The 23,664-nt window shown below is 46.2% G+C and overlaps 3 protein-coding genes across 3 annotated transcripts; 1 reads left to right on the top strand and 2 right to left on the bottom strand.

Moving 5' to 3' along the window:
• Positions 1–1,797: 1,797 nt before the first annotated feature.
• On the bottom strand, positions 1,798–4,704 carry LOC137904495 (leptin receptor gene-related protein). Its single transcript, XM_068748683.1, has 4 exons — positions 4,597–4,704; positions 4,192–4,267; positions 2,437–2,623; positions 1,798–2,253 (listed from the first exon to the last, which is right to left on the bottom strand). The coding sequence occupies exons 1-4, from the start codon at positions 4,610–4,612 to the stop codon at positions 2,137–2,139; spliced, it is 396 nt and encodes a 131-aa protein (XP_068604784.1). The 5' UTR covers positions 4,613–4,704; the 3' UTR covers positions 1,798–2,136.
• A 1,264-nt stretch (positions 4,705–5,968) lies between these two features.
• LOC137904322 (phosphoglucomutase-1-like) lies at positions 5,969–11,055 on the bottom strand. The gene is made up of 11 exons (XM_068748487.1): positions 10,790–11,055; positions 9,954–10,116; positions 9,540–9,686; positions 9,311–9,436; positions 8,169–8,359; positions 7,906–8,060; positions 7,632–7,747; positions 7,381–7,516; positions 6,699–6,882; positions 6,448–6,576; positions 5,969–6,222 (listed from the first exon to the last, which is right to left on the bottom strand). Exons 1-11 carry the CDS (start codon positions 11,045–11,047, stop codon positions 6,133–6,135), a joined length of 1,695 nt encoding a protein of 564 aa, XP_068604588.1. The 5' UTR covers positions 11,048–11,055; the 3' UTR covers positions 5,969–6,132.
• Positions 11,056–13,627: 2,572 nt separating this feature from the next.
• LOC137904554 (KN motif and ankyrin repeat domain-containing protein 4-like) lies at positions 13,628–23,625 on the top strand. The gene is made up of 10 exons (XM_068748749.1): positions 13,628–13,764; positions 17,157–17,230; positions 17,320–18,819; positions 19,163–19,238; positions 19,390–19,629; positions 19,735–19,819; positions 20,483–20,702; positions 20,799–20,941; positions 21,267–21,467; positions 21,627–23,625. Exons 2-10 carry the CDS (start codon positions 17,212–17,214, stop codon positions 21,717–21,719), a joined length of 2,577 nt encoding a protein of 858 aa, XP_068604850.1. The 5' UTR covers positions 13,628–13,764; positions 17,157–17,211; the 3' UTR covers positions 21,720–23,625.
• The last annotated feature ends 39 nt before the right edge of the window (positions 23,626–23,664 follow it).

Here is a 23,664-nt window from a genome sequence, read left to right as displayed (position 1 = left end):
GCCATAGTACCGACAACAGTGCGCGCTTTGTCCTGGGTGGAATGCTGCAACTATTGATCAGCGATAATGGACGTGGCGATGGCGTGCACTCTCCGGCTGGCTTCAAGGGTAAAGCGAGCGCCTCGTTGCACCGAAGCAGCTCACGCGACCCCCGTGACCCCCGCGTTGGAACGAGTGAAGCTCCAGTGGCGTTCGACGCCGCGGAGCCACAGTATCAATCAAGTGCATTTCCCTGTGTAATATTTAACACCAGACTCAGGAGTCTTTTAGAAGAATTTTCTGATCTTTTTTCTGTTGCCAGGCAACGGCTGTCCTGGAACAGAAACGTATAGTTGATGTCCCTGAGCTCTTTCTCCTCCTTTACCTTGATATATATTTTTCTTCTTGTCAATTATCTCAGCAGTTAGTCTCACTCTGAAAGCACTTTCATTTCTTTAAAGTGTTGCATTGTGGGTTTGGGGGGGTCACAGGAAAAAAAACACTCTGGATTCACACGGTCTCTCAGTGGCGCCGACGAAAGCGCAAAAGCATCAGTTGTGCTGATGGGAGTAAGCCGAGGTTTATTCTTTATGAAATATGTACGGTAGTTCATCTGTGGGCTCGTGGTGGGGGGGAGGGGGGGGAGCTTCAGTGCATTCATGACACAAGTGAACAGAGACCGAAATGAACCCACAGGTAGCGTGCAGCCGCGTGGAAGATTCCATCGCATCCCATTTAACACTGAATAGGTAATGCAGACTGCTCTCATTTGTTTGTCGTCGCCCAAAACTCAGCAAAGGTGTCGATCTCTCGTCAATAACACTCCCGAGAGACGAGAGCCGCCCGACTCAGAATCAGGACAGAGGCCTTCCGGTGTATTAATACAGAATTTTAATCAATGTTAGGAGACGAAATGCAGTCGAGAGCGTATAAAATACATTTTGAGTGCTCTTTCGCACTCAGTAGTGAAGGTCTGGGCGTCACACAGAAAGAACCGACTTTCTTTATAAAGCATGTCGTAAAAGCAGTTCGGAAATCACCGTCGTACAATTTTTCAATGCTGGCCTCTATAAAGTGGGATAATCGTACAAACCACAGAAAGTCGTTAATATTCAGTCGCTGACAACGACAACACGGAAGGTAAAATATCCAATAAGATAACAAACAACATGTAATATTGATTTGTAGTTACAGAGCTCATCCCCGGAGGATGAAACAGAAAACATTGACATGAAATCACAGCACAGTGATTTCTCTATTAATCTAAACGTTCTCTGTGAACGACAGGCACTGAGGAATGGGTTTGCAGGTAAAGCCCCCCCCCCCCCACCATATCCGTAAGGACAAACATACACGGCCTGAACATATACATTTTGTGTACTGACAAATCACGCTTCATTCAAAGTTTGAAACATTGATTATTGCATATCACGTGTCTTTGTAATTAGCGGGGGGGGGGGGGGTCAAACTGATGGCGGCAAGGATCACGCAAATACGGGCAATTTCGGCATTTTTAAAATGATCTTTGGTAAACATGTAATAAATTGCACCAAAAAAAAGCAAAAAGCAAAGGCTTCAAAGTCCTGCAGAAAGATGAAAAGAAACGTATCGTCTGCATAGCAACATATCTATCAGCTGACCAGGGATCCTTTAACTAGCAACCAGGTAGCATGGATTAAGATTGGCCCTGCTTTAAACAAAACACTGCTTGCAATAAGCAAGCCACAACTGTACTCTACGTAGCCACCGCTATTATTTATGTAGCCACAGTTATTATTTAGGCTCGCTTTGTGATAAGCGAGCCTAAATAAAGGGGGGGGGGGGATTAGGGGTTGGACAAAAAGGTGAGACAAGCTAGAATAACCGGGTTAGGTCAGATGGGTTAGCGGCATGCGAGGGCGAGAGGAAGAACAGATCACTGTTCCCAGATATAAGGCACGTTAGCAGGGTACACGGTGGTATTCAAACCTAATACCCCTTATACAATATACCCCTAATATACACAGTCATTTTGCAGCCTACTGTGTAATTTATGTAAGTCCCTGTTGGGTGCAGGGCACGTTTCCCCCCCGTCTGCTCTCTGACTGGAACGATCCATCCACCCACCCGTCCGTCCGTCCGTCCGTCCGTCTGCCAGTCCATCTGTCGTTCCGCCTGCTACCACTGCTCCCAGTTGAAATCATCGCCACCTCCGAAGACGACAAAGAAGCCGAAGATGGTGAGGTAGGTGACGGCATTCCCGGTCATCACCAGACCGCAGGCGCCCCACTGGATCTGTCGGCACAAAGAAATCCACCGTCTCCCGTCTCAGCTGAGCGTACCTCTCTCAACATGCAGCGCAAATAAAACGTGACGCAGAGAGTTTAGGGTAAATACAAAATAAGAAATAAAAGTAAAGGATGGCTGCTCAGCCTATGAAACTCAAATGAACACGGAAATAGCGTAACGTGAACTCACTAGGCTAATGCGAGCTAGCACGATGGGAAGCCCGAAGGATGAAACCACAATGCCAGTTGTTAAGAAGTAGGCCAGCTCTCTGCAGGCATTGCTGATGGAGTCGGTGTCGTCAGCGATGCGTCTGGCTATGAAGGTCGGGATGGGACTCAATATGTAGAAAAACAGGACAAACATCGGCCAGTACACCCTGCAAAATCAAAGAGCAACAGTTAGAACGACGGGCAGGGGCTGCAGCATCTCATCGGGTCCTAGGAAGGTTCGCATCCTGCAAGATAACCTCCGTTTGCCCGTCAGCAGAAGCATCGTTCTAGCAGAAAGCAAACATCGGATAGCTTCTTCTAGCGAGGAAAAATTCATTCGTCTGAGTTAAGACTCCCGATAACAGGAGTCGACTTCTGCTCAGGCTTCAAGGCTTAACGGCAGACATGCATTATAACCTGGGCGTGTGGGTTAGAGACGTGGGCAGAGTCGGCTCTCACTTCAAAGCAAGCCCAGAGAAACGGCTGCGTTTTCCGGAGCAGTCGGAGACTCTGAGCACGCTTTTAAAACCTGAAACGTCCCTGACCTCGCTGAACGGGAAATATTAAAAGGGGATGGGAGATATATTAATATTAAAAGGGGATGGGAAATATATTCATATTAAAAGGGGGTGGGAGATATATTCATATTAAAAGGGGATGGGAGATATATTAATATTAAAAGGGGATGGGAGATATATTAATATTAAAAGGAGGTGGGAGATATATTAATATTAAAAGGAGGTGGGAGATATATTAATATTAAAAGGGGATGGGAGATATATTAATATTAAAAGGGGGTGGGAGATATATTAATATTAAAAGGGGATGGGAGATATATTAATATTAAAAGGGGGTGGGAGATATATTAATATTAAAAGGGGATGGGAGATATATTAATATTAAAAGGAGGTGGGAGATATATTAATATTAAAAGGAGGTGGGAGATATATTAATATTAAAAGGGGATGGGAGATATATTAATATTAAAAGGGGATGGGAGATATATTCATATTAAAAGGGGATGGGAGATATATTAATATTAAAAGGGGATGGGAGATATATTAATATTAAAAGGAGGTGGGAGATATATTAATATTAAAAGGGGGTGGGAGATATATTAATATTAAAAGGAGGTGGGAGATATATTAATATTAAAAGGAGGTGGGAGATATATTAATATTAAAAGGAGGTGGGAGATATATTAATATTAAAAGGGGATGGGAGATATATTAATATTAAAAGGGGATGGGAGATATATTCATATTAAAAGGGGATGGGAGATATATTAATATTAAAAGGGGATGGGAGATATATTAATATTAAAAGGAGGTGGGAGATATATTAATATTAAAAGGGGGTGGGAGATATATTCATATTAAAAGGGGGTGGGGGATATATTCATATTAAAAGGGGGTGGGAGATATATTAATATTAAAAGGGGGTGGGAGATATATTCATATTAAAAGGGGGTGGGGGATATATTCATATTAAAAGGGGGTGGGAGATATATTCATATTAAAGGGGGTGGGGGATATATTCATATTAAAAGGGGGTGGGAGATATATTCATATTAAAGGGGGTGGGGGATATATTCATATTAAAGGGGGTGGGAGATCTCTTTGAGGGTGTTTTTCCAGCATTACTTTTGTAACAGATCTTGTTTGTATCTCTGTGAATAACCGAAGGCCTTTACTCCAGCCGGTGTTTATCACACGCTAACATGAGAAGCACCCACCCGTACTGCTCCAGTGCACAACCCAGCAGAAGAAACGTGAGTCCAATGGCACCACTGAAGGACAAGCCAACCAGTGCTGAAAGAAGGGACACGTTAGATCCAATAGTACCGGCAGAGAAGAGCATATGCCCAGACACAACGGGATTACAATGACGTCATACATGCTACGTCATACATGCAAGAATATTAATTTACCACGACTAAAAAGAGCTAAGTCACGGATGTTTTAGCGTGCTAACAGTCTTAATATTCTCGGGCGGTGTTTGTTTGATGATGATTGCGTAGACGTATCAAGAAAAGTTGGAAAACTCAGCTAACAAAGTTTTTGAGTTATTGACGGTGAAGGACGAAACCAAATAATATATATATATAAATGTCCATTCATAAACACGTTAATCAGAATACCTTTAATGCCTGCCATTGCTTCCCGTCCCGCTTTCTTTTTCGCTGTTCTTTGTTCTTTGTGTACTGTTTATGTGCTGCCTCTTCTTTGCGCGAAGAACTTCCTGCTTCCTATTCGGAGATCGCGTCTCGGTCACGTGACCTTTTTTTTTTTTTTTAAAGGGACAGTCGCGCGTGGACTTGTGTACATGTGAAACGTCATCAGACGAATTCCAAGACACCAGAACGTGCTGAACGTGCATCATCATCATCATCATCATCATCATCATCATCGTCATCATCAGGGAAGGCCTATTTTCAATATTCCAAATTTTTGATTGATTTTCTCTAAATATGTGTAATTTGTTGGATTTCTTTCCTCTAATTCTCACATTAATGGCATGTTTTTATTTATTATTCACATGTTCCACTTATTTATGCTTTAATCTACGCATGTGCAGCACTTTGTGCCAGCTACGGTTGTTTTCAAGTGCTTCACAAATAAAGTTGAGTTGAGTATAAAAAATTACAAATGTCGGGAAAATAGGGTTGAAAAATTACCGCTATTGTGCAATTTCTGTAATTATTCTTTCACGTTACTAATTTATAATTTTCCAGATATTTTCTGAAAGTAGGCCAAATTACACCATGTGCTTTGGCGACCTCAGATGAACTGGAGCTGAGCTGAACTGGAAAGCTACAGCACATCAAAGAGCATGAGCGATCACAGAGGTGGCCGGCGGACTGATCCACGGCGCTGAATAAATTACACTGACAGTGTGTAGCAGCTGAAAAGTCTTCTGCTGTCTCCAGTTTCTCCTGATAAAGAACGACGTGTTTGTGTTTGTGTTTGCTTCAGTGAAAAAGCTGTTAGCAATCATCTTGGAGCGATTTCGGATTATTATTCGCCGATGAGTACGGATGATTGGAATAAATCATTGGAAATCCGATGATTGAAAAATGGGCGCCGTGTGCGTGAAGAAATGTTATTCGTGGGTGAAATGTGTTGCTCCTTTTCCAAACCAACCTCTCAGCAGTCAGCAGAAGTTACCGCTGAATACAAAACTGTCAAACTGACCTTGTGAGTCCGTGGAAATCTCTTCTTTCAGTTGTGAGTTTCTGACACTTTCAAAACAGATGATTCATGAGAGGAAGGGGGTGGAAGTCATTCTGCATTAATTATTTGAATTATGAGAGATTTTCACAGAGGAAATGAAACAGATTTTGTTTTAGAGCCACGGTTATTTGATGACTAAGTCAAATTAGACTAATTTTAATCACTAGGAGTGGGTGCGCTGCTGTTTTGTGCCCAGGCTCGCTGGTTTTAATTACAAATGCAACAATCACAGATGCCAAAAGGGAAATAATTTGTTACTGTGAGACAGAGGCATGAATCTCACATGAACAAAAACGGCAGTTTAATGTGTTGCACAAATAATCACAACAAATGCAAACTACTGCACGTTGTGCAGCTATATGCATGGAATCAGCGCTCAGTTTATACAAAAATTATGAAAAGACAAACAAATTCAGCAGCGATTGAGTCACATATTGATGGAATCATGTGATGACGGACGGTCCAACTCGACCCGTCCTGTGATGAAGCTGGGAGATCTTCAGAGCGATGGTTGCCAAGGGAGCCAGCATCACCTGCCCCAAAATGCGGACGACAATTTTTTATTTAACTATCAGCAGTCAATATATTCTTATTTAAGTCTTCAAATTAATACAGTGTTCTTGAACACATGTGAACGTAACTCTAAAGTGTGCACAATATCATTTCATGCAAATCTAATGTGTTTCATAATTATTGATTACGGAAATCTTTGCTATTTTGGCCCAAACATTTCTCAAAGCATCGGTTAAATGCTTCACCTGCGTGTCTTCAAAGACTTTCTCCTTCTCGTAGCTGTCTATGTAGATCCGGACCGTCGCCCCGTCGCTACCCGTCCCACTGAGTCTGAAGATGATTCGTGACCCATCGGAGAAGATTATCCGCAGACCCTGCAGAGGGAACGGCCCGTTCCCGAGTACGTGAAGCTTTTAGGATCTACAGACATAATAATGACCAGCGGATGCATTCAGCATCACGTTTACTTTACAGGGGTCCAGCTGGTGTCCTGTACCTGGTTCCTGGTGATGGTGCTGTCTACCGGGTCTGTGTACTCAAAGTTGTCTGCTTTCTCCACCTGATATATTTTGTCTCCTACAGCGAATCTCTGCTTTATGAAGGACTTGTCGCTGATCAAGAGCTCCACATCCTCCATCATCTCACAGGCAGCATCTATGTCGACATTCTCATAGTCATATCTGAGTTTTAAAAAAACCCACACACAAAACAAAGCAAAGTGATAAATGAGACATCACATCTCCTACATGGAAGCTCAGCTTCTCCAAATATGTTTTAAATCACAGTAAATGTAATAATTTGTTTCATTTGTACTCACTGTTAATTTGCAAGTGAATTATTTTTCACTATAGCTTATTATTGTTCTTTCTTTTCTTCTTAAGATGATTATAAACTGTACTTAGTTGCAGCCACTACCAATGTCAATCTGGACATCGGAGGGCATGCAATGACACACATGTACCACTAGGTGTCAGGCGTTCCCTGTGTGTACACAGCATTCTGAACTGACCTATGTAGCACCAACTCACCTACGGTTCAATCTATCATCTAAACTAAAGCACTATAATAACGTGAAGCATTTGTCACTATCAATAATCCAAACACTGCTTCTCTGGATCTTACATTTCTATCTCTTTTTTTTCCAGGTATGATGGAGCACAGGTGTGTCCACTCCTCACCTGGTAAAGTAGTTTCTTCCATATTTCATCCAGTGGTCCTTAAGAATATCCTCCACACTCTTTCGCCTGGCGGCCAGGATGGAGAGCCACGCCAGCACGGCCCAAAGCCCATCCTTCTCACGGATATGGTCTCCACCTGAAGCGGATATGCAATTACATTTCCCACCATTACAAACAAATAATAATCTCATCAGAATCTCCTCACTAATCTAAATCTTTTGATGGCATAACTTCCGGAGGAGATACAGCACCTGTCCCAAAGCTTTCCTCTCCACACAGAGACAGCCTTCCTGCATCCATGAGATTCCCAAAGAACTTCCACCCAGTGGGGGTTTCATACAACTCTATCTTGGTTGCTTTCGCTACTCTGCAGGAAATAAAGCGTGGTAAGAAAGCGCATATAGTTCTTTTTATCGTGTACTTTGGCATGGATAGTCTTTTTTTAATCACCAAAATTTCCATTTGTATTATGAGGGTAAACACAAAGAACCGGTTTGTTCTGGCAGTATTTATTTTTATTTTTACCTGTCTAAGGCTGCGCTTGTGGGCATGCTGCGAGCAAAGCCTCTCACCCCTGTGTGCTGGAAGTACGGGATGCAAAAGATGTTGTCAGCGATCACGGCCACAGAGTCAGGCGGGCTGACGAAGAAGCCGTGCTTTCCGAGGATCATGTTACGGTCCTAGAAGGCAAACAGACAGACAGAGGTTATAAATCCGTGCCTTAAATTCATCCCAAGGAGTTTTCATATTGAGAATGCGAAGACAGGGACAAATAAAGCTGCACGTACCCCATCGCCGTCAAACGCTGCCCCAAAGTCATACTGTCCGTCTCTCATGCTGTCGACCAATTCTGCGGCATATATGAGGTTAGGGTCGGGGTGTTGACCCCCAAAGTCTTCCAATGGGACGCAGTTGACAGCAGAATTGATCGGGCAGCCCAGTTCCTCGCAGAGTATTCTCTTCACATACGGTCCCACCACTGGGGAGTGAACAGAAGTGACAGAGATGACCAGTAGGCGTTGAGCAAAGTTTCCCCGCCGGCATTCTGAAACATCAGACCGTGAGAATGACTGGCTTCGGTGTGGCAGATGATTAGCACTCCTGCAAAGCTATGAATGGGAGGGGTAGCTGTTCAAATGCATTCCCTATCAATAGCTCGACGGTGCCTGTGGGCTTCCTGTGAGTGGGTTTCTGTTGTGCTGTTGCTGTGGTGGGGTTGGGAGTGGGGTGTGGAGACATTTAGCTGACCTCCTCGGTGTTATAAAGACCAAACTCCTCCCCCCAAAAAGACTTAAAGACAGCACTGGAATCAACACGCATCTCGTTTTCATCGCTGCTATGCAGCAAGTGGTTTTTGATATTCCCGGCTTCGTTACCTCTGCAAGAGGAGGAGGAGGAGGTCATGTGAGATACAGCGTTTGTTTGTTTGTTTATCCAAAAGATACCCCGAGGAAGCCAAAAGGTTTGCGGCAGATCCAGATCCATCATGAAACATAATGATAGTCCATTAAAATAAAAATACCTAGGCACAGGCCACTATGCGCAATTGGATCCAGATCCGGATCATAATCTGGATCTGGGGGGGGATTAAAATATATATTTGGAGGTGCGTAACATATTATAGGTCACAGTCCGGTAACAGAGAGGGGAGGAGACGCAGCTGAGATCAGTCAATCAGACTCATTCTAAAGTCTAGATCCAGATCCACCATTATGGAAAATAATAATTAAAACATGGATGATATAGACACATATCGCTGTGAGCAGGTAATCAAATGGTGTTACTTAAACTGGTGTAATATAATTCCATGCTACTTTAAACTTTTATTCTACCGAGAAATTAAGCATTTCTTTCTCCATACATTTAAACGTGCTTTTTAAATGACCTTTCACAATGACCGAACAGATTCGTTGGTTGAACGTTCTCTCACCTCCATGCATGGCATCGAGTCTGACGCTGATGTGATTTTCCCCCGACAGAAGATCCTTCAGAGCAGCAAAGTCAAAGACGTTCCTCAACAGGTTAGCGTGGGATTCCACGGAGTCGACAATTTCCACTGGACAGCCACACACTGATTACATTCTTGTTTAATTGCTGTAATTTCCATTGAACTTAATTGTCAGCAATAAACATTAAGATCAAAGACGATGGACCATCACCTGTGAACGGTTTGAACTTGTTCTCCAGGTCAAACGCTTGTTTTCCGAGGGTGTTCAGATCCACTTGCAGGCCGGGGCAGATGGCAAACTCCTCCATGGTCCTGCTGATCTGAAAGATCTTGTGCGTAACAGGTTCCTTGGCTGGGCCTGAATGGTGATGATGATGATGAAGAAGAAGGCATCTGTTATTTTACATGTGCTGTATGTATTAAAACTAGAATAACAAGTGCACTTGGTGCTTATCAGTAAAACATTGCAGATATTTTGGATGACCTTTGACCCATATTTTATGTCCACATAAGTGCCAAGCTTTTAGCGCCGTGTCACATGCCCAAGTGAATCCAGCCTTGTTAATTGGCTGACGTTTCTCCTGACCCCCCCCCCTGCATGCTTCCTCCTCCCCGGTTACCATACCTCCATTTGCAGTGTTGAACTTAATGCCAAAGTCTCCATCCGGCCCCCCGGGGTTGTGGCTGGCGGTGAGGATGATGCCTCCGATGGCCTTATATTTCCTGATCACGCAGGAGACGGCCGGCGTGGACATTACCCCGTGGTGTCCAATGATCAGACGACCCACCTGAGTAAATGTCACACAGGTGTTTGTTTGTGTGTGTGTGTGTGTGTGTGTGTGTGTTGGCACAGAGGCTCTTTGAGCTAAAAGCCACACATGGTAGCATTTGTATTTGGAATTTACCATGCTGACGTTAGCATGTCCCTGTAGCGTGTTTGGAAGGTAAAATTTCATATTTAGAAACACACAATATTCTGTTCAAAAAAAGTTTCTGATTAAACTAAAAACTTCATTTTATTTATTTATATTTTTGTTAGATGAAAAGTGAGGGTTTATTCGTGGGGGGGGGGGGTTAACGTTTAATGTTGATAAAAGACTGATAACATTTTAGAATTTATGACCACTTAAGAGGTCAACAATTATAAAATGAAATGTATGCAACATGTTACTTTCAATTTATTACATTTGTAGTTTGACATTAATTTAATGAATTAATGTACTAATTTACTAAAACATCTGTCAATTTGATTTTTTTCTTTTACCATCTGTTTGGATTTTCTAAAAAAAAAGAAAGAGAATATACCATTTACTTATTGTCTTAACTCCATTTTGTAATTTATTAATTTTATTTAATATTCTTTCCCTTTCAAACACAACAGCGTACCAAAAATAATAATTGAGATTGTGACCCAGCTGCAGATAAACACACAAACAAACACACACAAACGGTGACACTGACCCCATTGGCAGCTGCCATCTGCACAATGACCTTAATGGCTGTTTGGTTGAAGAAGCGGCCGTCCCCCCCCACCACCACTGTCGATCCCTGGCGGTCTCGCAGGTCAATCGAGGAGAAGATACTCTGGATGAAGTTGTGCAGGTAGTTCTTCCTGGACTGAAATACACGGACCTTTTTCCTCAGGCCGCTTGCGCCGGGCCTCTGATCCGGATAGGGCGCCGTGGGGACGGTCAGCACCTGCAGGGGGCTGGTTTCCATCGTTTCAAATTCAGAATCACACACAGAGCAGTCGGGTACGGAGCTAAGGAGCCTGTTGTTCAGAGGGACCCCCCACCCCCCCCCCGCCTCTGACAGTCGACATGGAGAATCACACTCAGAATTGGACGGTGACATACTGACTCCTCCTATTATTTCACAGGCTTACAGCGATAAATCTGAGGCCCAAAATAAACCTTTCAAACTTATGTGTGTGCAGAGGCAGAGGGTGTAACCGAAGGCGCTCCCTCACACATGTGCAGGGAGATCACTGTCAAAGCTGCAGGCCCGAGTCAGAGGGTGGATGTGTTTGGGTCTGTCTGGGGGGGGGGGGGGGGTCAATGTCCATCCGTGAATGGCTGCAGCTGTGTTCCATCTAACGATGTGCACAAAGAAGGATGGCATCTTTCACCAGGGATGCATTTTGGCGTAACTTGAGATGCGATAGTTGCCTTTTTCCCAGAGCTAAGGGTGTGAGAAGCGAGCTAGAAAGGCAATTAGAGACGCGTTCCACACGCAGATTGAATACAGATGCGGCTTCAGTAAACGATATATTTACAAAACAAATGTTTATAATTAGATGTGCAGCACACTGGAATCATAAGGGAAGACATGCGCGAGGCGGAGCAACACTGCCCCCTTGTGGTGACCAAAGGTTCCTATCAAAGCAGTACACGCTGCTGCAACGTTCTGAGTAGAAGTGTGTATTACCAGTATTCGGGAGTCATTCATTTACAAGGGTTTGGTGTTAAAACAAAGTTTGTGTATTTAGTTCAAGGCTAACGTTAATCTCTGTTTACAAAAATCGACCAATCGGTGTCGAGGTCAGGACCACGAGGAAAATGCAGGCCATAATCAAAGATAAAAAAGATCCGACATTAGAAAGAAAGATGTACTTTAATTGTATTTCTACTCCACATATATCCATACTTAAAAGAAAACTGGCGTAATTTTTTACTCCCGCATGCCTTTTATCCTTTTCCATAAAGAAGATGATAAAATAGAAATGAATGTCAGCAGCCTGGGTAGTTTACTCCTGATACCCTTCGTGTTGCCTCCTGGGTTGGAAACGACTTACACAGAAAGTCAATGTGACCCAATATAAAAAACTCCTTTATGGCTGCGTGTTTTCATCTCTCTAAAATACGAGTGAAGATATCGTTTGTCCTAAATTCCAGCTTCAGCTCCTTTTCAATTTCACATCAGGGAGTCCCCCTGCCACCAGGAGGCAGCTTCCACAAAGGGGTGGAAAAGGAACACCTGCAGCCAACATGTACAGGTATGCGTTACCTGTACACGTTAATACTTCCCAGCTCACATTTTACCCAACAGTTTTATACAAAGTGAATTTATAGTGATGCTCTGAACCTGAAGCCTTTTATTTCAAACTGTCTTTGAGAATATATATATATTTTTTCGTTATGTGGTGAGTTTGTCGGCAGCCATTTGCTCCATTGAAAATGTTTTGGTCTCTCTCTCTCTCTATCTCTCGCTCTCTCTCCCTCCAGTCAAACCACAATCCCTCTCAGAGTCAGAGTTTTCTGCTTTGGTAATGGAAAAGGAGTATTTTCTTGCTAATTCCTTTTCCATGCGTGCACAAGGCGGTGGTTGCAGTTCTTTCTGACAGGCTCCCATTTTCCTCATGTCATACACTCCATTAACTGCCCAGTTTGTTTTACTTTCAAGATCGGCTCGTCGGACGTCTCCAGTTAGGGACTGGAAACGTCCCTAACTGGAAAATATGTTTATTTAACAGGAAGAAAAACAGGAGGTATAAAATGAACAAAAAGAAAAGTTTGATATCATTTTAAACTTCAGACATATTTCTATTTCCACAAAACCATTCCCTACCTGTCCACTAGGTGGCAGCAGTCATTTTCAATCGTCTGTGCGATGACATCAGAGGCACAGTTAAGATGCGTGTCATCCTCTGGAAACCATGACTCAGCGTTTAAAGTTTTGAGCATTAAGCTCGTGTAAGCGGTGCCTTATCATTTATGGGTTAAGATGAAACTCCGACGCTGCTAAATGCAAAGTCAGCGGATTTTCATCCGACCCAGCGGGGATATTACGTGAGTCACTTTGTCTGCACAAAATGTCACCAGAGAGCCACCGAAATATTTCCATTCTGATTAAAGAGACGTGGCAAGACCAACAGCGTGATGGACATTAGCGTCCCTTCAGCCACTTGGAACAGCAAGGAGAAAAAAACAATGACTTTTACTTTAGGAAATCCGATTTTTCATATCCCCCCCCCCCCCCCCCGTGTTTGGGAACAGGAGGGAAAGGCATGGTGGGGAAGAGGATGAAAGAAGATCTGTGAAGAATGACAGACATGCAGAGATTTGAACCCCTGCAGAAGGCGTGGAGGCCTCTGCCCCCCCACCCCACCGTGGGTGCGGCTCTGCATGTCAAAGCCTCCCCCCACATGGCAGTCGTGTTGGACGAGGAGGTGCCAGAAGGAAAGCATGTCCACAAGCCCCTCCCCTGTGCCGTGTCGCCCCCCCCCCCCTACACAAGAGCGGACCCAGCTTCTGTTATGGCAGGGGCTCGTGCACGTTGGCATTCACCAGACAGCCGCCGCATGCCAATCCTCCTTGACAGCGTCACCCCCCAACCTCTACCGGAGGCAGATAGGCTGAGCTGGGACCAGAGCGGAGAGGACTGCCGGACAAACAGAGCCCAGCATCCGAGGGAAGCTGCTGGAGCCAGACCGTCTGGTAAGCTTTCATATTCACAGTGTGAGTGCTTAATCAAACCCGATAGGCTTAATGTTCCTTGAAGGTTTGGATTTGGGATGTAAATTCAGGTTCAGAAATTATTTCTGGGGGGGGGGGCTTTGAGAAACTGTGCAGAAAGGACCTCCAGACCTCGGCTTGAAACGAATCCGACTTTTAAGAAACTAACTTTGCTGATTCGGAGATGAAACTATATTTTTCACTTATTGGGCAGAAACGCAGCAGCGCTATAACACATGTAACACACATGTAACACACATGTAACACACATGTAACACATGTAACACACAGACACACTTTCTATTTTAGCTCAGCCGTGTCAACATACCACAGGTTTCTTCCACTGGCAGCTGTTTTATCCTGTGAGCTTTCGCTCCACAAGCCACACAATGAGGCTTTTTTGGATGCCACAATGCTGTTGGACTTGGTGCCAGGGGTGGTCCAAAGTCCAAAAACTGAGGAGGCTCACATCAGGGGATTTCTATGAAGTCCTCATAAATGTGAGTTTGACAGAAAAAAAACGATAAAGAAGGAGGGGAAAAGAGAGCTTGAATCCAAACAGTTGGTTTTGGTTTCTAAATCAACGCTGGAGCAGAAGACATGGTGGAGAGTCGTGTGCTGGAAAAATACTGCGGTCTGAACAGCAGCACCCCCAAAAAACAGCCAATGAAAGGAATGCTTTATTTTTCCAGGAACATAACATAGATGAGGAAACATGTAAGGTAAACATACGGCGGAAAGACACGGCCCATCGACGGGAAAGGAAAGTAGCAGCTGCAGCCGCTTTAAACGTAAAGTTTGTGGGGTTCCGTTTATTGTCTCAAACGTTTGAGGCCAGGCATCCACACATTCTGTCAAAAACATGAGCGCCAAGTGGGCGGCTGGGCCAACAGGATGTCTTTAAATGTCTGCCGGCGCCATCACTGGCTAAAACCAAAGGTTAAGCGCTGCCTGACTTCCATTTGACCTCTAAAATGACTCCTGCATCCTCATCGGAGACGCGAGCGAGTGTTTATCTTCTCTTCGGTGGGAGGTCAGTCACCCCTCCTCTGCTGTGTTGGGGGGGGGGGGGGGGTTGTCATATTTGCGGTGCCGGTAAAGAACGTCGTGGCCGGCGATGTTGTGATTATGAGGTTTCATGCTGATGCAGGCAGTTTGAAATGTGTCAGTAGGCGCCGGAGGAGGAGGAGGAGGAGGTGGCCGACTGTTAGTAAAAATAAAAGCTGTTTTATAAAGCTGTGACATTTCCCAACTCAAATACTGCAGGAGTTTTAGCCGGATACAAAGGAAGCCTTGATTTCTGCACACGCTGACGCTTTATCTTGGCGTCCGTTCAGTGCGTGCAGAGGTACCGTTGGATCGGGGCCGTTTCATTTCTTCAGCTTCCTGTGAGCTGGGCCTGCCGCTGCAAGCACAATTAAAAATCTGCACCGCAGAAATGTGGACAGAAATCAGAAGCGTCTCTTCGGCATTGCCCGAACCCGAACCCGAACCCTAAACTCTTCTATATTGTTTTCTCTGCGGTCAAGAAAGTTTCATGTCAGGCTGTGTTTATGCTCAATAAAGCTTGTGGGCTACAGCAGTTTGGATTTCACATCGCTTGTCTGTCAGGAAGGCGATAAATGGTCTAAAACTGGACGTCTCTCTTCCTGAATATTGTTGACATTTTGACATTTCCACAAGGAATGGTTTGAAATGTCTTGTGGAACAAGAAGAATCCATTTCTTGCCAAGAGAGAGAAAAGATAGTCATCGACCGATTCTCTGAAAGTCTAAAACATTTAATGTTGCAGTAGAGATTCAAAGAAAATCCCCTGCAAGCCAGCAAGTGAGACTGAATGGTTCATCTGGGGCAACAGGTGGTTGGCAGTCCTGACCGGGGGGTGGGGGGGGGCTATTGTCACTCAGCTATTAAGCTAATACCAACGCCTCGCGGTAGCGCCAGACTTTCCATCGAAACTAACCGATTTCGTCGTCCTAGCTAGCCTGGCCGCCTGGAGGACGTTTTAGGTGATGAGATAAAGACACGCGTCTGGGTTTCCTCTGCTGACATGTGCTTCACCACATGCATAGGCTATATTTAGACCGGTCAGATGGAGCAATGGTAGATCATGAAACCGCACTAAACTGACAACATGATACCCCCGTTAGTGTCCGATGAAACACGTGCCGGTTCCCGTAAGGACAACACAACGGCGAAAATGGCGAAGCCTGAGACCAGATCAAGACGTTTCCGTGTGCATTTTCTTTTTCCAGATTGATGGATGCAGAGAAAATGTATCCCAAGCATTAAAAAAATGGCCCCGAGTTCTTCCGTCATCCTGTTGACGAACAATCCAGAAGGACAAATTATGTTCCCTTTTATTCGCTTAACATTTAAAGTTGTAGTTTTGGTAGTACTAAAAATAAAAATTCAGATGGCATGAATGTACTAGTTTATTTATATGACTCTCACAAGTACGATAGTGTTTCTGTAATGTTATGCTCCGCCCATCCAGGAAGTAGAAAGACCAATACCTGCTTGTGCCGTGCGTCTTTTCAGTTTTTAAATTTTGAAAAGGCACACATGTGATTTTATAGATTTAGTTTTGCATATTGTCGGCAGATCGTGGGTGAATTGCGGGAGGAGAAAGTTCCCCAGCTCCGCCGTTTGGGGGGGTGTTGGTCTGTTTATTGCATAGCTGACATTGTTTGAGGCTACGGCTCGGTGGCGGTGGCGCCCCGACAAGAGCTGCCAGAAAGGATGGTGGTCAGGAGAGGGGAGCACGTTGGGAGGGGATGGGGGGGGGGGGGGGTCATGGAAGGCAATCACTATACCTAGAGAATTCTCCATCGTATTTCCTTGTGGTCCAAACATAGACCAGGAGAACAGAGTCAGGGCCTGCAGGCCTGTAAACATTCAAGAATGATGAACAGTGAGTGAAAACAAGGGAGGGGGGGGGGGGAGCAGTGAGTCACAATAATGGTTATTTGTGTCTGAAGGAGTATATTTGCGCCGCCAGGCGTAGCTGGTGGACTAAACAGTCTCGGGCTATTTTCATCTCTCATCCCGGACGGCAAGGCTGTAATCAAGTGAGCATCAGGCCTGCCGCTGTTGAATAGCAGCGGCATGATGCATGGAAGGAGTGAGGCAGTGTGGCGAAGGCCAAGAGGGAGGGAGGAAGGACAGCGAAAGAACTCAAATGAAATTAAATCTTAGTGTTTTGTGCTGGATCTGAAAGTGCACAAAGTTGTCTCCACTGACTTTCCATCTCGGCCTCTTAGCAAGAATAACAGCTAAACCTCAAGTGAACGTCGGTGCTAAAAAACCTTCCCCCCCCCCAGTAATCATGAGCAGTGCAACAATAACCACTTCAACCCTAATGCTTTGTTCAGATTTCAAAGGTCCGGACGTATAATGTGACGGAAGGAGGACTGAAGACGAGAGAACATGACAGAAGCACACAACGGTACCACAAAGTCCTTCACCTGCAAACATTCCTCCAAATCAGATGTGCAATTTGTGACTCACACTAAACGACAGTTTCGATGTTTGCAGGAAATACCCTCCCTCATAAAAAGACAGAGTATGGCGTTAAAGGAAAGCCCCCATACTCAGTCGAAACGCCGTACGGCTTTCGACTTGACCTGGACTTCCTAAAGTATGTCGACGACATCGAGAAAGGCAACACCATCAAACGAGTCCCCATCCATCGGCGGAGCAAGGGAACCCGATCGAGCACTCTTCCCAGGCACCTCAACCCGTCTGGGTGGGGCCACCGCCCCAGTCCCTGGGCATCCACTGGAGCTCTCGGCCCCAGATCTCGATTGTCAGACACCCATCCTTCCCGCGTCAACGACCCCAGGTCGCCCCTTTCTCCTCCGGGGCTCAACACCCTCACTGAAATGGAGGCCAGAATCAAGGAGTTCGACGAACAGCCTCTCGGCGAGCACATCCGACCTCACCTCCTCCGTGCCTCCAGTCTGCCGCTCACGGTGCTGCTGAGGCAGGGCTCGGAATCCACCGATGAGCCCGGCAGCCTGCGGAGCTCCAGGGATCACCTCGGGGGTGGGAACACCTCTTGCGAGGATGTCTTCTACTCCCCGGACAGCCGTCGGTCCCAACACGGCTCAGAGCTGTGTAGGCGCCTGAGAGAAGCCGTGGAACGCGTGTCTGAGCTGGAGGCGGAGATAAAGGTCATTCCAGAACTCAGGGCGCAAATCTGTTCGCTGCGGGAAGAAAGAGAACAGATCCGTCTGGGCCTGAGTCCACGTATCCCGCCCCCTTCATGGAATGGAACTACAGACTCCTGTACCTCATCCCGCTACGGCGCCGCGGACAACAAAAGGCCCCGGCACGAGAGTCATGTCATGTTTCCAAGAAAGCACGGCTTCGGCCGCGAGGACTCTAATCCATCGCACGAGTGGAGAACGAGCACAGACCTGGATGAGTTGCTGACGGTGACCTCCCTGCAGGCTAAGGTAGCCGCGCTGGAGCAGAGGCTCCACGAAACCAGTCTGGAGCTCCAGAGGACCTCGGAGGAGCTGAAGGAGCAACGAGAGGAGAGCAGGAAGAAAGACAAAAAGATTGAGCACCTCATCAGAAATCCCGAAGTGTGGGTTTGTGCAGAGAGAGCGACGGAAGACCGGGATGGCGACGTGACGGCGTTGAGCTCTACCGAGCCGCACGCTCAATCGCCAACGAGTCCAGATGGATTCGTGACGGGAATGACTGCGACCACGAACGGACGAAGAAGTCCACACAAAGACTTTGTTGCCTATCCCACCGAAAGGCGCCCGCCGGGACCCGCGGATGCCTCAGATGACGGTGCGGACACGTACGCGGTCGCCCACCACGTGGGCAAGATCAAGTCGCTCCTGGGTCAGCAGTGGGAATGTTTGTGTGAAGGGCAACAACCGGGAGAGGAGGGTAAACCTCGACAGCACCCGGATCCCAAAGTCGACTCTCTGCAACAGGAAGTGATGGGACTGGTTGACATCCTGAGCTCTTACTGCACGCAGAACGGTGGCCGGGACGGTGAGGGGACTCGGCACGGAGGTACGGTCGATTTCATGACCTCATTTATGCTTTCCTTCTCCAGGGTTTGTGTAGAGATGGAATTCCCATCCTGCACAAGGACGATTAACTCCTAATGTTGCAGACGTGGGAAAGACGAATGTCAGCGAGGCAGAACGTCCACCATAGGCTGAGCTACAATTTGCTGCACTCTGGTTTCTTGGCTGATTGATCATCTTGATTATTTACGCTGCTTTATTGATGCCCTGAATTGCTAAACCCCAACCGTGACAAATGTCTCTTCGCTTGGGAGAGTCGAATGTTTTTTAGTTCCGTTTTGGAGTTGACGTTTCATCGTGCTTTTCTGTGTTTGTCATCGTCGCAGCCTCTGAATCCATCACCGGGACAGGCGGGTGCACGAGGGTGTCAGAAGGCCCACATGCCGGGGGCGTTAATGACGGGTCAGTAAATGACTCAACGCACTGTTACAGCCGTCGTTCTGCAGTTTGGGCTGAGGAAAAGCATCACAATTTGAGTCTGAAAGACGAAGGCCATCAAAAGCTGCGATTTAGAGGAGAAAATATCAAATCATAATGTCATAATGTCTTTAAGTGGAGACCAGCGCGAGGAGAGCGAGAGCAGCAGCATTCACCCGAGGGAGGTGGCAGATGCACAGGTGGGTGCAGACCCAGAGGCGAGGCTGACGGGGGGAGAGACGATACCGGGAGGAGCAGGATCCGGGAGGACAGACGGAGACGCGGAGTCCCCGGAGAAGACAGGCGAGATGAAACCGCAGCCCTCGGGAGAACAGATGGAGGACAGCTGTGGCTCGGAAACGACCACCGGGGGCAGGTGAGAGGACCAGAACGAACGTGCCATCGGTTCGTTTGTGTCGCTTCCTGTTTGGGGAACAGCTCCCGCGTTCTTATCGAAGTCTCCGAACGCTCCTTCTTCCAGGGAGGCGGCGAGTTTGGACTTCACGGCCGCTTGTCGGTTCCTCAACGATCACATGGACAACATGGAAAACCCCAATGAGGACACGGTAAGGAGCTGAAAGTGGCGGTGGGCGGGGCGGGGCGAGGGTGGGGGGCACACCCCTATATTGATGGGATGAGCTAAAGAGACAATTTATGTTGTGAATATTAACCGTGTGCGATTACTCTTACTACCACTAGGAGGAGTTAAACGTTCATTCAGTCATTTTCCAAACTCCTCACAGAAAGGCCTCTGGCTGTGAGGCAACAGCGCTAACCACTGCGCCACCGTGCTGCATTAGCTAAACATCAATGAGAAAAAAAAAATCAATACATCAGCTTTATTTGATTTTAAAGCTGCAATTTGAGACTAGTTTTTTATATCAACAGTGAATACCATTAATGAAACATTTAGCTCAGGATGACAACCCGACAGACGACAACTCTGCGGTTTCTCTCAGAGCGTGAGAGCACCTTTCGGCTTGTTGTTTCGGTTTTACAAAAAAATAAACAAACCCACCATACACACCCTGTTTGAGCTGCAGGACAATTGTTGCCGGAGGTCAAAACCAGAGCTCTAAGGGCAGTGAATTTTCCACTTCCGTCCAACAGGCGGTCCGAAACTCGTTTCTTTCTGCCTTATCAGACACAGATGCAAGAAATGACTTACAGATGTTACCCTCAACCAGAAGTGAGAAACGGCGTCCTTGCATTTATCTGCTTTCCTACAGAGGAAGGCCTTGATTGTGTTGTTCAAGCACTGGTTCAGCGCGGCGGCGGAGGAGGCCTCCGTGGCCAGCGAGTTCGCCGTGTGCCTGCGGGACGTGATGAAGGCCACGCCGTCTCTGCTGGCCTTCTTGGTCAACATGGCCGACGGCAACGGCAACACGGTGCTGCACTACAGCGTGTCCCACTGCAACTACAGCATCGTGGGCCTGCTCCTGGACACTGGTGATGAGCGCCGCCTCGCTGAAGCCGCTGTCGATAAGAGAAGCTGGGGGGGGGGGGGCGCAAATACTGACTGTTTTCTTGTCTTTGCTTTCACAGGCGTGAGCGACGTGAACCTTCAGAACAATGCCGGCTACACGGCGGTGATGCTGGCCTCGCTGACGGCCCCCGACGGCCCGGGCGGCATGGAGGTGGTACGCAAACTGATGGAGCTGGGCGACATCCACGTTTGCTCCAACCAGGTAGGGCGGCCGCTAAAAGACGCAGTTAATAGAAGGTGGATAATCAATGGCAGAACTTCAAAGAGGCTGTCAGCCGGCACGGCGGCCCACTTCAGGGATTAACTTCGGGGTATCTCAGCCGCCGAAGCTTCGATTTTGAACCTCCTTTGTAATTTTCTGCGACCTCTGGCAAAAGCGGGATGCGATACGAACTCTGATGTTTAAGCGTGTCCGACTGAAACGTCCTTTAGCAAGGCATCAAACAAATATATCGGAGGAGGAAGGGCGTATGAATAAAGGTCAAAGCGTAAAGATACGGGTCACTGTTGCCCGTGCTTCTCCGCAGACCGGTCAAACGGCGCTGCACTTGGCGGTGAGACACGGCCGGGTGGTGATGGTCCGTCTGCTGCTGAGCCACGGCGCCGACGCCAACATCCAAGACAGCCAGGGAACCACAGCCCTGATGTTCGCGTCTGAACGGGGGCACACGCACATCGCCAGGCTGCTGCTTGAGAGAAGCCAGTGCGACCTCACCCTGACCGACAAGGTGACTGAGCAGAAAACCCAATCCCAGTAATAATCTGTGCCGGATTACACAAGGATCTGAAGTGTGTTTTTGGCGTGTCTAACTTCATGTTCTGACGGGTGTGAGATCTGTGTTGTGATCCCACTCTCTTGTCTTTCCTGCCCCCCCCCCCCCCGACAGCGTGGTCGCACTGCCCTCTCCATAGCCACGCAAGGCTCCCACGCAGAAACCGCCACTCTCCTGCAGGCCCACGCTAAGGCTCGAGCTTCGTAGAGCTGCAGAACCCGAACGGAACCCGGATCCATCGAGAACCTCTTTGATCTTTTGTTCGTTTTGTACGAGGTGCTTAAAAAAAACACTTTAATGTTGGCTCTGGTTCCGGATTGAGTTGTTTTTTATGTGCGTTTTTTTTTTTTATCACGACGTGATCGGTGACGCAGGTGAATCTCAGATTGCGCGTGTCAGTAAACGTGCAGCGTTCTTTGAAAGCTGCTCTGACTCTAAACAGCAGCTTGGCTTTGCAAACTATGAAGTGGAAAATTTATTTATTGTTTATTTTAATAGATAAAAATCGACTTTCATGAAAAGCTGTGAGGAAAACGAAAGAATTGCTAATAAGTGTTGCTATTTGCATTATTGCAGCAGCTGAGCATTTGTGACGTCACCGCTTTTAATAAAATGGGAGAAAAGATTTAACATCTCGTCGCAGAGATGCTCTTCTGTAGTTTCACCGGCAGGTGGCGTAGCTCCTCTATTATAAGACCACTGTACGACCAACCTATAGGAAGAACATGGCAATTTTAAAAGTTAGCACATACATGAGATTAGATCTGAGTGTGATTAGAAAAACGAAATGATCCCGAGCACAAATATATCTTCAGAAAAAGAGCAAGCAAGGGGGGCCAGAGGAGACGGAATCTTTCCCGTCGTCACATCAAATAAAATCGAGCACAGACAGATTCGGCACCCCCCACCCGGCAAAAGGCGTTCATCTTTCTACTCTACACGTTTGAGAAAGGTTTCATCTGTCAAAATAGTGGCTAAAAAATGGCTAAAAGTTGAATCCATATTTACTTCAAAATTAAATTCCGCCTTTCTAAACTTTTCCCTTGCTTTATTTCCAATCCTTCTAATAAATGCTCTCATTATCCTTTGGAGTTTTTAAGCATAATAAAATAAATATGCCACGTCTCCAGCTTTTTATTTGGATTCGCTCCAAATTCCCCAAATTCAATGATTCCTTCTGAAATCTGCCAAACCGTTTTAACGGAGTTCACGAAATTCCTCGTCATATTGATGACATTTTAATCGAAGACACTGAAACCACACAGGAAGGAAGTTTTCAGTCAAATTTTATAGACCAATATATAGAGATATTCAAAAGTACATGAAAAACGGCTGGTCGTTGCGCCATAGAATACGAACAAAAAGAAAAAAGGCACAGACACAAAAAAAAAATCAATGTTCCCATTAACACCGAGGTCGAGAATTGTTCTAAAGAGGCGGGAGTTTTTCAGAGTTTCATGTGGGCCAACAAAAGAAAGACAGCAGCGCACTAAAAAAACAAAACGATGCACAACAAACAACACGAGTCCTTTTATAGAAATAAATTAATATACCTGTCGACACTTTATCTATAATCTTATGTACATCTTCTCTCTTACATAATTCTATTTTACATTATCAAAAACCTTATGAAAACATATTTACAAATCAATGAATCAAAAAAGCACCCTCAAATTCACACACACACACACACACCTTCCATGCAATACACAACAGAGAAGGCATTCTAAGAGGGTTGTGCAACAAAGAGCATCCAAAACTGTTCAAATATGGCTGAGGGGTGGACGTTTTACTGACACGGATAATAATGAGCACGCACACGCACACACGCACACGCACACACACACACACACACACAGGAGTAACAGTGCTCAGAATCCCAGGACTGATTCAGCATGATGCGTGTTCACTGTCTCGCTTTCGTCGTGTCGGCACCAGCTTGAAATGTCTGCCCTGCAGGTATCGGCCCGCTCCGGCCCGGTTCTGGGATCGTGTGCGTCTTTCCTTACAAGGTCTGTTTTTGGACAACGTTGTGTGAAATTTGCTGCACCTTGTGTGTTTCTTTCTTTCTTTATCACAGTGGATGATCAAATAAAGAGTTCATTTTCCTTCACCGCCGTCTATGGCTTCTGTCAAACCGCTAAACGCCAGC

Source organism: Brachionichthys hirsutus, chromosome 15 (assembly GCF_040956055.1).
Source record: "Brachionichthys hirsutus isolate HB-005 chromosome 15, CSIRO-AGI_Bhir_v1, whole genome shotgun sequence".
NCBI lineage: Eukaryota > Metazoa > Chordata > Actinopteri > Lophiiformes > Brachionichthyidae > Brachionichthys > Brachionichthys hirsutus.
The sequence above is the reverse complement of the archived record's forward strand: the minus strand, read 5'-3'. Positions and strand labels throughout refer to the sequence as shown.